General features: G+C 43.0%; 1 protein-coding gene across 3 annotated transcripts in view; it reads right to left on the bottom strand.

Moving 5' to 3' along the window:
* The window catches only part of MACO1 (macoilin 1), a 139,502-nt gene that overhangs the window by 25,772 nt on the left and 100,828 nt on the right, over window positions 1-12,902 (bottom strand). For all 3 annotated transcript variants that reach the window (XM_033954101.1, XM_033954102.1, XM_033954100.1), the window contains exon 7: window positions 1,306-1,464. In XM_033954101.1, the coding sequence (XP_033809992.1) occupies window positions 1,306-1,464 (159 nt within the window). The remainder of the gene's footprint in view (window positions 1-1,305; window positions 1,465-12,902) is intronic.

The raw sequence follows: 12,902 nt of genomic DNA, 5'->3' as shown, positions 1-12,902 counted from the left end.
TTCATCAATGGTTTATCTAAGATCTCCTTTAAATTAAAATATGTTGGCTGTCACTGAATTACACTTGCTATCCGGTATCCAAGTATAAGGTGGCCACCAGGAGTTGCCTGGATACCAACAATATTCAGCAGAAATATCCAGAATTTCTGGCTCTGCCCCAGCACTAACCAGATAGCACTGAAGCAGCCTGCCCTAGAGAGCTGCACGGGAATGGGGATTGCGGCAGTCCAGCGGAACCCACAGGAATGGAAGAGGTTGCTATGGAATTCCTGCAGGAGTGTAGTCAAAATCTCTGGGGACTCCAGAATGGGGCTTGGAACATTTGTTGGGTGAACAGTGAATACTGGAATTAGAAGGCAAGAGGGCCACAAGCAAGTGAACAATAACATCTAACTCCTGCAGGTACAGATGGAGGAAATTGTGGGGATGGAATGGATTTTAGCTAGATTCCATTGGGGATAGGGGAAATTTATGTCCTAGTAAAATTTTCTAGTCTGCCCAAATATTCAGCAGCACAACCCAGGAATGCACTACTGGATATCTGTTTGACCTAGTCTGTGTAGCAGGAGCCTTTCCTACCCAGTTAAAATTGCTCTGAATATCAACCCTGGTATTTTTATTTTCAGAAGTAATGCCATTGTATGACCATGGTCAATATTTTTAAACAAAATGCCTTATTGGTAGAGAGAGTGGGAGATTAATTCACTTTTGTTCACCTAATGTAAGGGTTTTTTCCCCTTTAGTAGCTGAGGTGAGATGTCTGCTTACCTAGTAATAGACTGTTTTATTAACCTCTCCCTACCTCACTGATAGCTATACCATCTTCATGTGATGGATATATACTAGATTTCACTTTTGCCAGACAAAAACATTTATTTTAAACAATGCCATTTATTTAAACATCAAAACAGATTCTGATGCTACAGACACTGTAAAAGCAGTTATTATACACATCTGGCCAGGGAGAAGCTATTATATTGCTGGCTTCCAGTTAAAATGTAGACTTTCAGCACTAAAGGCAAAAACTACATCATGTTTTCTGGAAAACCTTTTTTATAAAAATTCAATTTTTACCAAATATATACATTACTGCTCAGAGAACTTACAAATGTCTGGCTTTAAAAACTTAAATTTATTATTTAAAAAGGGTATGTGCTTCACAAGGGGATATGCCTGATATCCCTTCCCTCCCCCCTACAGAGAAAGGGCTCTTTCTATAGCTGTCCTCATGACCAACATTGATACAAAATCCTGTTTAGAAAAGTGTTTTTACTGTTGAGGCAGAGCTTGGGTTACAGGACATACTTATTCTGTAACAATTCATTTTCTTGTCGGAGCTGCCCCATTTCAGAGCGGATCCCTTTTTCTGTGGTGCTCAGAGAGCTTATCTGGCTGCGCAGTTCCTGCTCAACCTGTCTGCTCGCCTGCAAATCTGCTTTCAGCTTTTTAATATCCTGTTCCAACCTGCAAAATTAAAAGATGAAATTAAAAAGGATCTTTCCAATAGGGGTAGTGAAGCAGTTTGCCTCCAAACCCAAAACATTTTTAAAAAGGAGATAATTAATATAATTCAATTTATTTTGAAATAACATTTACATTTCTTAAGCAGGCCTGGGCATCCTAAGCAGTTCCCTGGTGTGTATTTAGTATGGCTTACTTAGTAAAAGTACCCCTATGTCAGATATCTACTGAAGCACTGTAGACATTTAATAAAATCACAGTGGCTGGCATGAAAGTCACAAAGCTCATTTTCATAATCTACCAGAGACTAATATTTACTGTATATTAGCAAGTTACATGGGGTATTAAATCAATTTTTGGAAAAAAAAATCAATACAAACATTTGTAATCTGTTGTATTGAAACTTTTAAAAGCAGGCCTGTTAGCATGGTCTCCACTCTCACTTAAGCAGAACATTTAGGAGTTTTTAATTAAGAACTTGAAAATTATAAAACACTTTCAAAATTGCCCGATAGCAGAGACGTCGTAGCACCTACTTAGAGTATATGGGATACACGCGTAGGTTTTTTGGGGGGGAGGGGAATGACACTTTTCTATCTATCTATATCTATATCTATATATATAAAATCAGATCTGTGTGAGCACGTAGGTATGTTTCAGCATAACTCTGAAACACATGGACAGATTTCAACCAAACTTGGTATACATATCACTTACTATCTAGGAAAAAATACTGTGGGGGTGGGAAGGGGGTGACATGTAAAAATTTTCTAAAACAATAGATATTACTGTCTAATCCATAGTTTTTGCAGCATAACACATGGAAAGATTTCAACCAAACTTAGTATACATATGACTTACTATCTGAGAAAAAATACTGTAAATATTAACGAAAACAACAGATATTAGTGTCTAATCCATAGTTTTCAGGCTCGCTGAGATAAATACTGACACTCCCAATGCCGTTTAAGTCCAAGTTCAGACCCATACAAAGGGCCATTCTTGCTGCTAAAAATGAAGATGTCCATGCAATAAACAATCAAATATTTCCCGTTTTACCAGGCGTAATCACTGAATACAAGTCTATCGATCCGGGAAGATTGGGATAAATAAATATCTGGGCAATGCCGGGTGATCAGCTAGTGTATCTATAAAATGTCATTTAAAAAAAATCAAATACAACAGTTTAACTGCAATAGTATCATCAGCTACATCAGTGTCACACATTAGAAATTATTAAGCTTTTATTTCCCCTGGCTTATTGATTTGATTTAGGTTGATGTTCTATTTCTTATAACTTAATTGGAGCAGATTAAAATTAAAAATATAAATAAACAAAAACACACAAATAGAATGTAAAAAAAAAAAAAAAAGCATCAAACTATTAATACTTAAATACTTAAATCCCACAGACTTGTCTTAGAGCAGATTTTCTGAGAATTCACTGGATGGTACTACTAAATATCTGCTTTGACCACTGTGGCACTCTCTGGTTTGTGCTGGGGCAGCTGGAAGATAGTGGGACACCACTGAATTGAGAGTCAGTGCCTGGATAATTATATGGACAAGCAGGACCAGAAAACAGCCATCAGAACTTGCCCAGAGATCTCCATGCCAATAATGAATGTCAGCTGCCAACTGGATAAATTCCAGCAGCCAGGTAAGACCCAAATATTCAGTGCTACTGTCCAGATTAGGCCCAGCACTGACTATCCAGGCTAGATTCACTAAACGCACCGATCGGGTCCCGACCAGTTTTCGATACTTCCCCTACCTCAGGGGTAGGGAACTCCGGTCTACGAGAGCCGTATTCCATTCGGGTTTTCAGGATTTCCCCAATGAATATATGCATTGAAAGCAGTGCATGCAAATAGATCTCATGCATATTCATTGGGGAAAACCCGACTGGAATACTGCTCTCTAGGACCGGAGTTCCCTACCCCTGCCCTACCTGATACACAAACTTTGTGCCCGATCAAGCTCCCACCCGATCTGCCCATGCAAATGAGAGGAAATGGCATGCATAAGTAGGAAGCCATCGATTCACTAAAGAGAAGAAGGAACACCGATCGGGTTTGCCAATCCAAAATGAAGCGACCACCGAGGATGTCACTTACTGCCCCTGCTGACTCTCCTGTTCTCTGCCGCCTTGAAATCCCAATATCGCGGTTACAAAACAACCCTCAAAATAAAATAAAACTGTACATTACTCCCCATATATTCTGCAAGGAGCACAGTGCAAGCCCGTTTTAACCCACTCCATAATCTGGCTGCAGCGTAAATCTGGCTAAAGCGTGTTCTGTTCCATTAAACTGAAATGTCCACTCAAGTAAACTGCAGCCACCCCTCCCCTTGTGTTGACCTTGCTTGTGCGGACAGCAAACGCATGCACGGATTGCATCTACAGCCAACCAGGGTGGTCTGCGCATGCATCGCGATCGCTCTGCAGCGATCCATGGGATCGCAGTAGGGCATATCCGATCAGATAATTTGCATGAGGACTCTGTAGTGAATCGGTTGCTTGGCAGAACTCAGCCACAAACCGCCCAACGATACAGTGAATTTAGTGAATCTAGGCCTAAGCCCTTAGCGATTATCACCTTAAGAATTGTCGAGTGCCAATTTCCAAAAGAAAATACACAGATTAACATCTGAATTTGAAAGACAATTACATCAATGAAAGCATAATTACAGATCAATGCTTGTCTAAGTCCACTATAATAGAGAGCAAGATGTTGGAAAAGAAAAGAACAACAGAGATAATCTTCTCAAAAAAGGGGGGAAAAAAAATTATATATATATATAAAAATAGGGAAAGTTAACTGGTATTCATATAAAGCGAGAGTACTTGAATATAAACTGAGATTTTGGGGCCCAAAAATGGGGGGCTCAGCTTATATTTGGGCCAACACCTACCCACCCCCTCCCGGATCTATTGCAGGCCTCCACAGGGCTGGGACATGAGGGATCCCCCCCATCTCCCATCCCAGCTGAATCCCAAACCCCCTGCGCACTCCCCCTAACTTCTTGGTGGACAGAACTGGAGGAATCCCTTCTGTCTCCTGTGCCTGCCAAAATTGAAAACCACACCTATCTCCCACCTCCCCTACGTATCTTTTGTGTCCCTGGTGCATGGAGTAGGAGCTATCTTTCTGCTCTCCTGCTCCATTCGAGGCTGCTGGCTGCTGCAAATTCTTGTGAAGAGCACAATATTGAGGTGGGGGGGGGGGCTATATGATCATTTATCTTTGCATATGTACTTTACATGAGCAGCAATCTTTTAAGGCTAACTATTGCAATCCCTGATACTATGCATATAATAGTCTAACTGTAATCACTGATTGAATAATTTGTGATAAGATCTGCACATCTGAAATACTTTAGCTGATTAATCTGGCATAGCTGATAAAACAGGATCTAATGATGCACAGATAAATTGATAGCATATATGCACCCTATAACTTCTGCCATTTTTAAGGCTACACTATTATAAATGGAAGCCAGAAGTCCAATTTTAGAGGTTCACAAAAATGAACTGAGGGAACACAATATTCTCTCTCTCCTCCCCTTGCAGCTGCATAAGTGAGAGAGTCGGCATTAGTGGATGAATTAAGTGCTGCTGCAAGCACAACTCAGGCAGGAGACATCTTCGGCTTGGCATCCCCGCAAGCCATGGCATCCCCTCCCTGAAAACGCCTTTCTTTCTCTCCCTCAAGAAGCTCCTCATGTACTCATATATTCGCTGTTCCTAGAACTCCAATTCAAATGGAAGTTCTAAAAAAAAAAAAAAAAAAAAAAAAACTCAGATATTCTTTACCCTCTGAACACCAATCTGTACGTAACTTTCCCTTCTACACTATTGTATTATATTTAGACTCATTGTATGGTATTGTATTAAGACTTATCAAGACTTAAGTATTGTATTGTATTTAGATCTATTATATTGTATTGTATCTAGACTTGTTGCATTACATTGTACTGTATTGTACATAGACTCATTGTACTGTATTATATGTTGACCTATTGTACTGTATTGAGACCTCTTGTTATTCGCTGAATGTCCAGCCTTCTTGCAATGTAAACCGCCTAGAAGTCGCCTGACTATGGCGGTATAGAAAAATAAAGTTATTATTATTATGAAAGCAAAAGGGAACTGAGTAGAAAATGAGGCAGTCTAGGCCCCTGTGGCCAAGCCACTACCTGGAAGGGTATATAATGGGCTATTTTGATGAGATATCCACATAGCTATAGATTTATTAATGTTCAAATTTTAGTCTATGTTAAAATAGCTAATGTTCTACCACATTTTAAAGTACACTTTTGCATCATTCATAACTGATACTTGATCTTTTGAAACATAAATTGATTATCTCTAAAAAACAGACCTATGATTTCCAATCCTCCTAGCAAGTGGCACTACATAAAGATTAAACACTGAAGAGAGTGACCCACTAACAGAACTTAATTTCAGTTTGTTTCAATATCAGACATATTCAAGCTCAGTCTCTTATAGTTTGAACAATACCACAACTAGCTTGTTCTCAGTGGGCTCTCTGTACCCTGAAAAATGTTTCACAATCTGTCACGCTGCTTTAAAGAGAACTAATATAATGCAATGGAATGTATACAGGGTAAACAATTTTGGTTCCTTTGCCCTTTATGACTCCAATTTTCAGACTTTTGATGTGTTTCAAACACTCACTGTAATAAAAAAACAAACATGCACAAATGGACTTATACATTAAACTGTAGGTTAATGGGCATTAAATAGATTTTAGGCAAGTTACTTTTTCTTTTTTAATGCACTAACCAATATATATCCTCACTAGGAAGGCTGTTTCACTCAAACTGTTGATCTCAGCATTACACTCCTTCATAAGAACATAACAATAGCCTAACAATGGTTCATCAAGCCCAGTAGCCCGTTCTCACGGTGGTCAATCCAGATCACTGGTACCTGGCCAAAACTCAATGAGTAGCAATAGTCCATACTACCGATCCAGGGCAAACAGTGGCTTCACCCTGTCTTTCTCAATAACAGACTATGAACTTTTCCTCCAAGAAATTGTCCAAACCTTTCTTAAAACAGTTACGCTATCCACTCTTACCACAACCTCTGGCAATGTGTTCCAGAGTAGAGAATGACACGGGGAAAAAATCTGTCCCCGTCACCGCCCCGTCCCCCCATCCTCTGCACCGCCCCGTCTCCGCCATCCCTTTCACCGCCACTGCCATCCCATTCACCGCCCCGTCACCGTCCCCGCTGCATCCATATAAGCCTTAGTACTGTAATATTTAGCTTATTCCTTTCTTACAGAGCAATGGTCAGACCTCACTTGGAATACTGTGTCCAGCACTGGTCTCCATATCTTAAGAAGGATATAACTCTGCTGGAGAGGGTGCAGAGGCGAGCCACGAAACTAGTCAAAGGTATGGAAAATTTGAGCTATGAAGAACGCCTCATAAAACTGGGACTATTCACCCTCAAGAAGAGAAGATTGCGAAGGGATTTGATAGAGACTTTTAAAATATTAAAGGGTTTTGATAAAATAGACCAGGAAACAGCATTACTAACATTTTCGGAGGTGACACGGACAAGGGGTCATAGCCTGAAACTGAGTGGCAGCAGGTTTAGGACAAATGTTAGGAAGTTCTGCTTCACACAACGAGTGGTTGGCGCTTGGAATGCTCTTCCGGAGGAGGTTATGGCGGAGAATACTGTTCCGAGTTTCAAGCGCAAGTTGGATGCACACCTTCTTGCAAATCATATTGAAGGATACAGGAAATCCGGGTCTCCAAAAAGGAGAACCTAAATGGGCCACCGTGTGCGCAGATCGCCGGACAAGATGGACCACGGTCTGATCCAGTGAAGGCATTTCTTATGTTCTTAAAGTTCCTGCTGCTGAACTAGAGAAAGAGATGTTCAGCTGGCAGGGCTTTGTTTATAAATTTTTATCAATACAACTAATATACTACTTTATCCTAAAGCAAAAAATAAATAAATATAATTTTTTTTCTACCTTTGTTGTCTGGTTTCTGCTTTCCACATCTTCTCATTCAATTCCTTCCATCCACTGTGTGCCTTCTCTCTGCGTCTTCCATTTGCTGTTACTGTGCCTCTCCCTTCACCCCCCCCCCAATTGGTCTAGCACCCATCATCTTCCCTCCGTTCCCCCATAGTCTGGCATCTGTCTTCTTCCCATTCTGTCTTCCACATTTCCCTTCAGGGTCTGTTCCTCTCCACCCTCCTTCAATGTCTGTCCTATTCCTTTCCACCATCACCCTTCCCTCCCTCCTTTACCATCTGTTCCTTTCTACCACCCTTCAGCTCCTCTCGCGTGGCCTATCTAAACTAAACTAAATCTTAGGTTTGTATACCGCGCCTTCTCCGCAAGCGCAGAGCTCGGCACGGTTTACAGAAGTTAAGAGGAAAGGAACTACAATGAAGGGATAAAGGAGAGGGACTAAGAAGATAGAGAGTGACCGGTTGCTAGAGAACGGGAAGTAATTAGATTTTTGAGAAGAGCCAAGTTTTCAAGTGTTTGCGGAAGGATTGGAAGGAGCTTGAATTTCTGAGCGGGGGTGTGAGGTTGTTCCAGAGTTCTGTGGTTCTAAAGAGGAGGGATGTTCCAAGTTTTCCTGCGCGGGATATACCTTTTATAGAGGGGAAAGACAGTTTCAGTTTTTGTGAGGGTCTAGTGGGGTGTGGGTTTGAGGAGTTCCAGAGGAGTGGGATAACGGGAGGGAGGACGCCATGTAGGATCTTGAAGACTAAGCAGGCACATTTATAGAGGACTCTGGAGTATACTGGGAGCCAGTGAAGCTTGGAGAGGAGTGGGGAGACGTGATCGAACTTGCCTTTTGCGAAAATAAGCTTGGCCGCGGCGTTCTGAATTAGCTGAAGTCTATGGAGGTTTTTCTTAGTTAGGCTTATGTAGATGGAATTACAGTAATCCAGTCTAGAGAGGATGGTAGATTGAACGAGAACGGCGAAGTGAGAATGATGAAAGCAGGATCTCACTCTCCTCAGCATATGAAGGCTAAAGAAGCATTTTTTTACCAAGGAGTTGAGGTGATCATTGAAGGAGAGAGAGGAGTCTATGACGATGCCTAGGACTTTGCTTGAAAATTCAAGCTGAAGAGTGGGGCCGGATGGTAGTGGGATGGAGGTGGGTAAATGATCTAAAATTGGGCCGAGCCAAAGTAGTTTTGTTTTGGACTCATTCAGTTTCATTTGTACAGATTGGGCCCAGGATTGGAGATTCGTTATACATGTGGATATGTTATCAGCAAGGTTTGAGTCGGTCTCGAGGAGGATGAGGATGTCATCTACCTTCCTCCCTCTTATTTTCATGGCACGTTACAATGTAATTTGTGCAAGCCACTGGAGCCTGCGAGCTCGGTCCCTGTCCCATCCCCACAAACCATCTCGCTTCTGTGCTCCTATTTTACCCATTTCTAATATCTCCCCTATGTATCTGCCATTGCCCCCCCCCCTGTGTCCATATACCATCCCCATGGCATGTCCCCTTTATGTCTCTGTCCCTATGCCCCATGCACATAATTTCCCCTTTCTGTTACCTTCCTGTGTCCAGATTTCTCCTATCTTCCTCTTCCATACCATTGTGTCTCTTCTTTTCAACCCCATCTAGCTTTTTTCCCCCCCCTGCTTCTAACATCTGGCTCACCTGCCTGTCCTTCCCTTTCTTTCCTGCTGTGGGTTTTTCTTTCTGTCTTCATCCCCTTGGCCCAGAATCCTTTTCCCTTTCACTCCCTCCTTCCAGTTTGAGCCTGGTTGGACAGAAGCAATGCACTGTTCCTTCATCTCCAAGGTAATATGCTATATTAATATGGTATTGCACCTGGTAAGTTTGCAACCACCACTTCCTCTTCCCTCAACATGCAATAGAGGTAGACAGCTCATAATAGTGAAAGCGGTTTCTAGAACTGCACATCTAGATAACCAAAGTTGAAAATAAGCAGGTAGGGTAGATGGTGTTATTTAGTACAAAACATTCATTCTTCTTACACCTTAAGTACCAACCACTACTCCAACAAATAATGAACAATGGCAACTAGTGCATTACAGGCGATTGATGTGGCACATGTTGTTCTCAGGGTTAACAAAAAAAACGATGCTCTCTAGTAGAAATGCATGTAACATATGTTACATGCATTTCTACTAGAGAGCATATATATCTTACAGATGGCTCGCGCGGTCCCCGCAGCCCCCACCTGCCTGCCCAATCGATCCTAGTGTTTAGCCAGCTCTCTCCCTTCTCCTCACCTTAGTTTGCAGGCTTTCTTTTTTGGCGACCTGCACCGCTTTCCCAAAGAGCCGCGCACGCGCGGCTGCTCAGTGTTCAATCTTCTGCTCTGCTGTAACTTCCTGTTTCCGGTTGCATCAGAGCAGAAGATCGAAACTGAGCAGCAGCGGGTGCGCGGCTCTTTGATAGCGTGCGGGTCACCGAAAAAGAAAACCTACAAACTAAGGTGAGGAGAAGGGAGAGAGCTGGCTAATCACTAGGATCGACTGGGCAGGCGGGTGTGGGCTGCGGGGACCGCGCGATCCTTCATGCCTCACTGCGGGGACAAGACCATTCACCGCTTCACGGGGCAGTGAATGGCCTTGTCCCCGTCCCCGTCACGACTGCTAGTTTTCGTTCCCCTTTTGGCGGGTTACCCACGGCTAAACCCGGTGGCCGCGGGTAAACCGCCACCGTGTCATTCTCTATTCCAGAGCTTAAATTTTTCTTTGTGAAAAAAAAAATTCCTCCTATTGGTTTTAAAAGTATTTCCTTGTAACTTCATCATGCATCCATCTCCTAGTCTTCGTAATTTTTGACGGAGTGAAAAATCGATCCATTTGTACCCGTTCTACTCAGCATTTTGTATTCTTCAGTCATATCTCCCCTCAGCTGTCTCTTCTCCAACCTGAAGAAATCTAACCTTTTTAGTCTTTCCTCATACGAGAGGAGTTTCATCCCCTATATTATCTTGGTCGCTCTTCTTTGAACCTTTTCTAGCGCCGCTATATCTTTCTTGAGATAAAGAGACCACAATTGAACGGTTATTTAAGATTATTAAAAAGCACAGAATTTCCAGAGGCCACCAACAAGATTTATCCCCTTCCCCATTTCGAATGCCTTGGGGTGCAGCCATCATTGGATTATAGAAGAGAAGAGAGCAGCACAGACTGGGCAGGTGAGCATTAGCAGAAACACGATGATCAAATCTGAGGCAAACTCAGGGACTGCAATTTGAATCCATGAAAATACTAGTGAGTCAGATGAGCCACAATATAAGATATCAGAAGGAAGCAAAGACACCCCCCCAAAAAAAACAATAAACCAATCCAACCCCCACCGCATAACTATTTCATGGGATGCAAAAATTTAGTTCTCCAGGCTCTGCTTAAAGAACAGCAAACAGGCAGACTGGATGGGCCATTTAGCCTTTATCTACCATCATGTTTCTATGAAAGATTAGGTTCTTACCTTTGCTAATCTTTTTTGTAAATCCTCACTTTATTCGGGGACAAGTGGGTTATTTCCCTCCTCCCATCAGGGATTTGTAGGAAGCCTCAAAAGACTTTTACCCCCTCCCTCATACCTCATTACTGAGCATGCTTCTGTTCACAGCAGTCAGGCTTAAAGAAACATAGAAACATGACAGCAGATAAAGGCCAAATGGCCCATCTAGTCTGCCCAACCGCAGTAACCATCTGCAGGCACATCTGTAGAGGATAAGAATGAGAGAGTGAGAGCAAGCGAGCAAGAGCAGGGAATGGGGAACTTCCCGGCAAGCAAATCAATTCTGCTCATATAAACAAATGCAACAATGCAAAATGAAATAGCAAGTTATAAAACACTGAAAACCTGAGCAAAACAGTGCTAAAGGGAGACAGCCTGAACTGTCAGAAGAGGGTGACTGAACTAAGGACCCCCTCAAATGAAATGCTAAACCCAGTCTGATGGCACTCTTTGAAAGGCTGTTCAGAAAACAGAAATCCAGCTTACCAGTACTTGTAAGGCAGACAATCAGCAATATATAGGATGGGTTCCTGGATTAAAGTGAGGATTTACAAGAAATAAGATTAGCAAAGGTAAGAACCTAATCTTTCTTGTACAATCCAACTTTATTCCGGGGCCAGTGGGACATAACAAAGCAGTCCCGAAAAGTCATGGTGGGACTGATGAGCCCGCTGCCAACACAGAGGAATCAAAAGCAGCATCCTGCTTGGCTGCCACATCAAACTTGGTGAAGGTATACCATGAAGCGGCCCTACAAATCTCATCTAGAGACACAGCTGACAACTCTGCCCAAGAGGAGGAAACTCCTCCTCTGCTCATTCGACCAGAGTAGGAAACTCCTCTGGTCAAATGAGCCCATACCCCGGGGGGAGGGGGGGCACTTCTTTCTGGCCGCCATGTAAGCTGCGGAAATGGCCATGCAAATCCACCTGGAAATGGTAGCCTTAGAGGCTGGCCTACCTTTGCGGACAGGACCCACCAGAATAAACAAGTGGTCAGAGAGATGAAACTTGTTGGTAACCTCCAGATACCGCAACAAAAGTCTGTGCACGTCCAAGGACACAACACCTGGTCCTGTTCCCTCGAACCAGAGGAAGAAAAAGCAGGAAGCTGAACTACCTGATTCACATGGAAAGTGGACACCACTTTCATAAGAAAAGAAGGAGCAATATGCAGAATCACAGCGTATCTGTAATATGCAGAAAGGGATCCCTGCAGGAAAGAACCTGAAATTCTGAAACCCTCTGGGGCTGAATAGCAACAAAGAAGACTGTCTTGATCATGATAGCCATCAAAGACACCTGCTCCAAAGGTTCACATGGGGGACAAGCCAGAGAGCGAAAACCATATTAAGGTTCCAGGTCTGACAGGGAAAGTGCAAAGGAAGCCTCAGTCATAACATGCCCTGCAAAAAACAAACATCTGGATGAACTGCCAAGGAGCCTCTCAGGGAAGGAAGGCCTCATCTACGCTCAGAGGGACTCTTCGTGCCTCCCTGATTGACATAAGCCACCCACGTGGCATTTTCCGAAAACACATGAATGGCTCGATGATGAAGATGACCCTTGAAGTGAAGAAGGGCCAGCCGAATCACCTGCAGTTCTAGGCGACTGATCGACCACTTGTGCTCCGAGGGCACCCACTGGCCCTGAACCGAGACAGACATGCACATTGCTCCCTAGCCCTTGAGACTCGCATCCGTCGAGAGGATCACCCTATCAGAGATCCAGAGCAGATCCAGGGAGGCTACCTCCAGCGCCACAGATGCGATCACTGAGTGCACCGTCTCCTTGCAGAAATGAGGAACCTTCAAGGGCTGCATTGACCACCTTGAGGTCCAGAATTGGTCTCCAATTATTGGATTCTTTCTTTGGAATGATGAAGTATATTGAGTATCTCCCAGAGCCC

The sequence above is a fragment of the Geotrypetes seraphini genome, chromosome 8 (assembly GCF_902459505.1).
Source record: "Geotrypetes seraphini chromosome 8, aGeoSer1.1, whole genome shotgun sequence".
NCBI classification, from domain to species: domain Eukaryota; kingdom Metazoa; phylum Chordata; class Amphibia; order Gymnophiona; family Dermophiidae; genus Geotrypetes; species Geotrypetes seraphini.
Note: the sequence above shows the minus strand (reverse complement) of the source record. Positions and strands in the feature narration are given on the sequence as shown.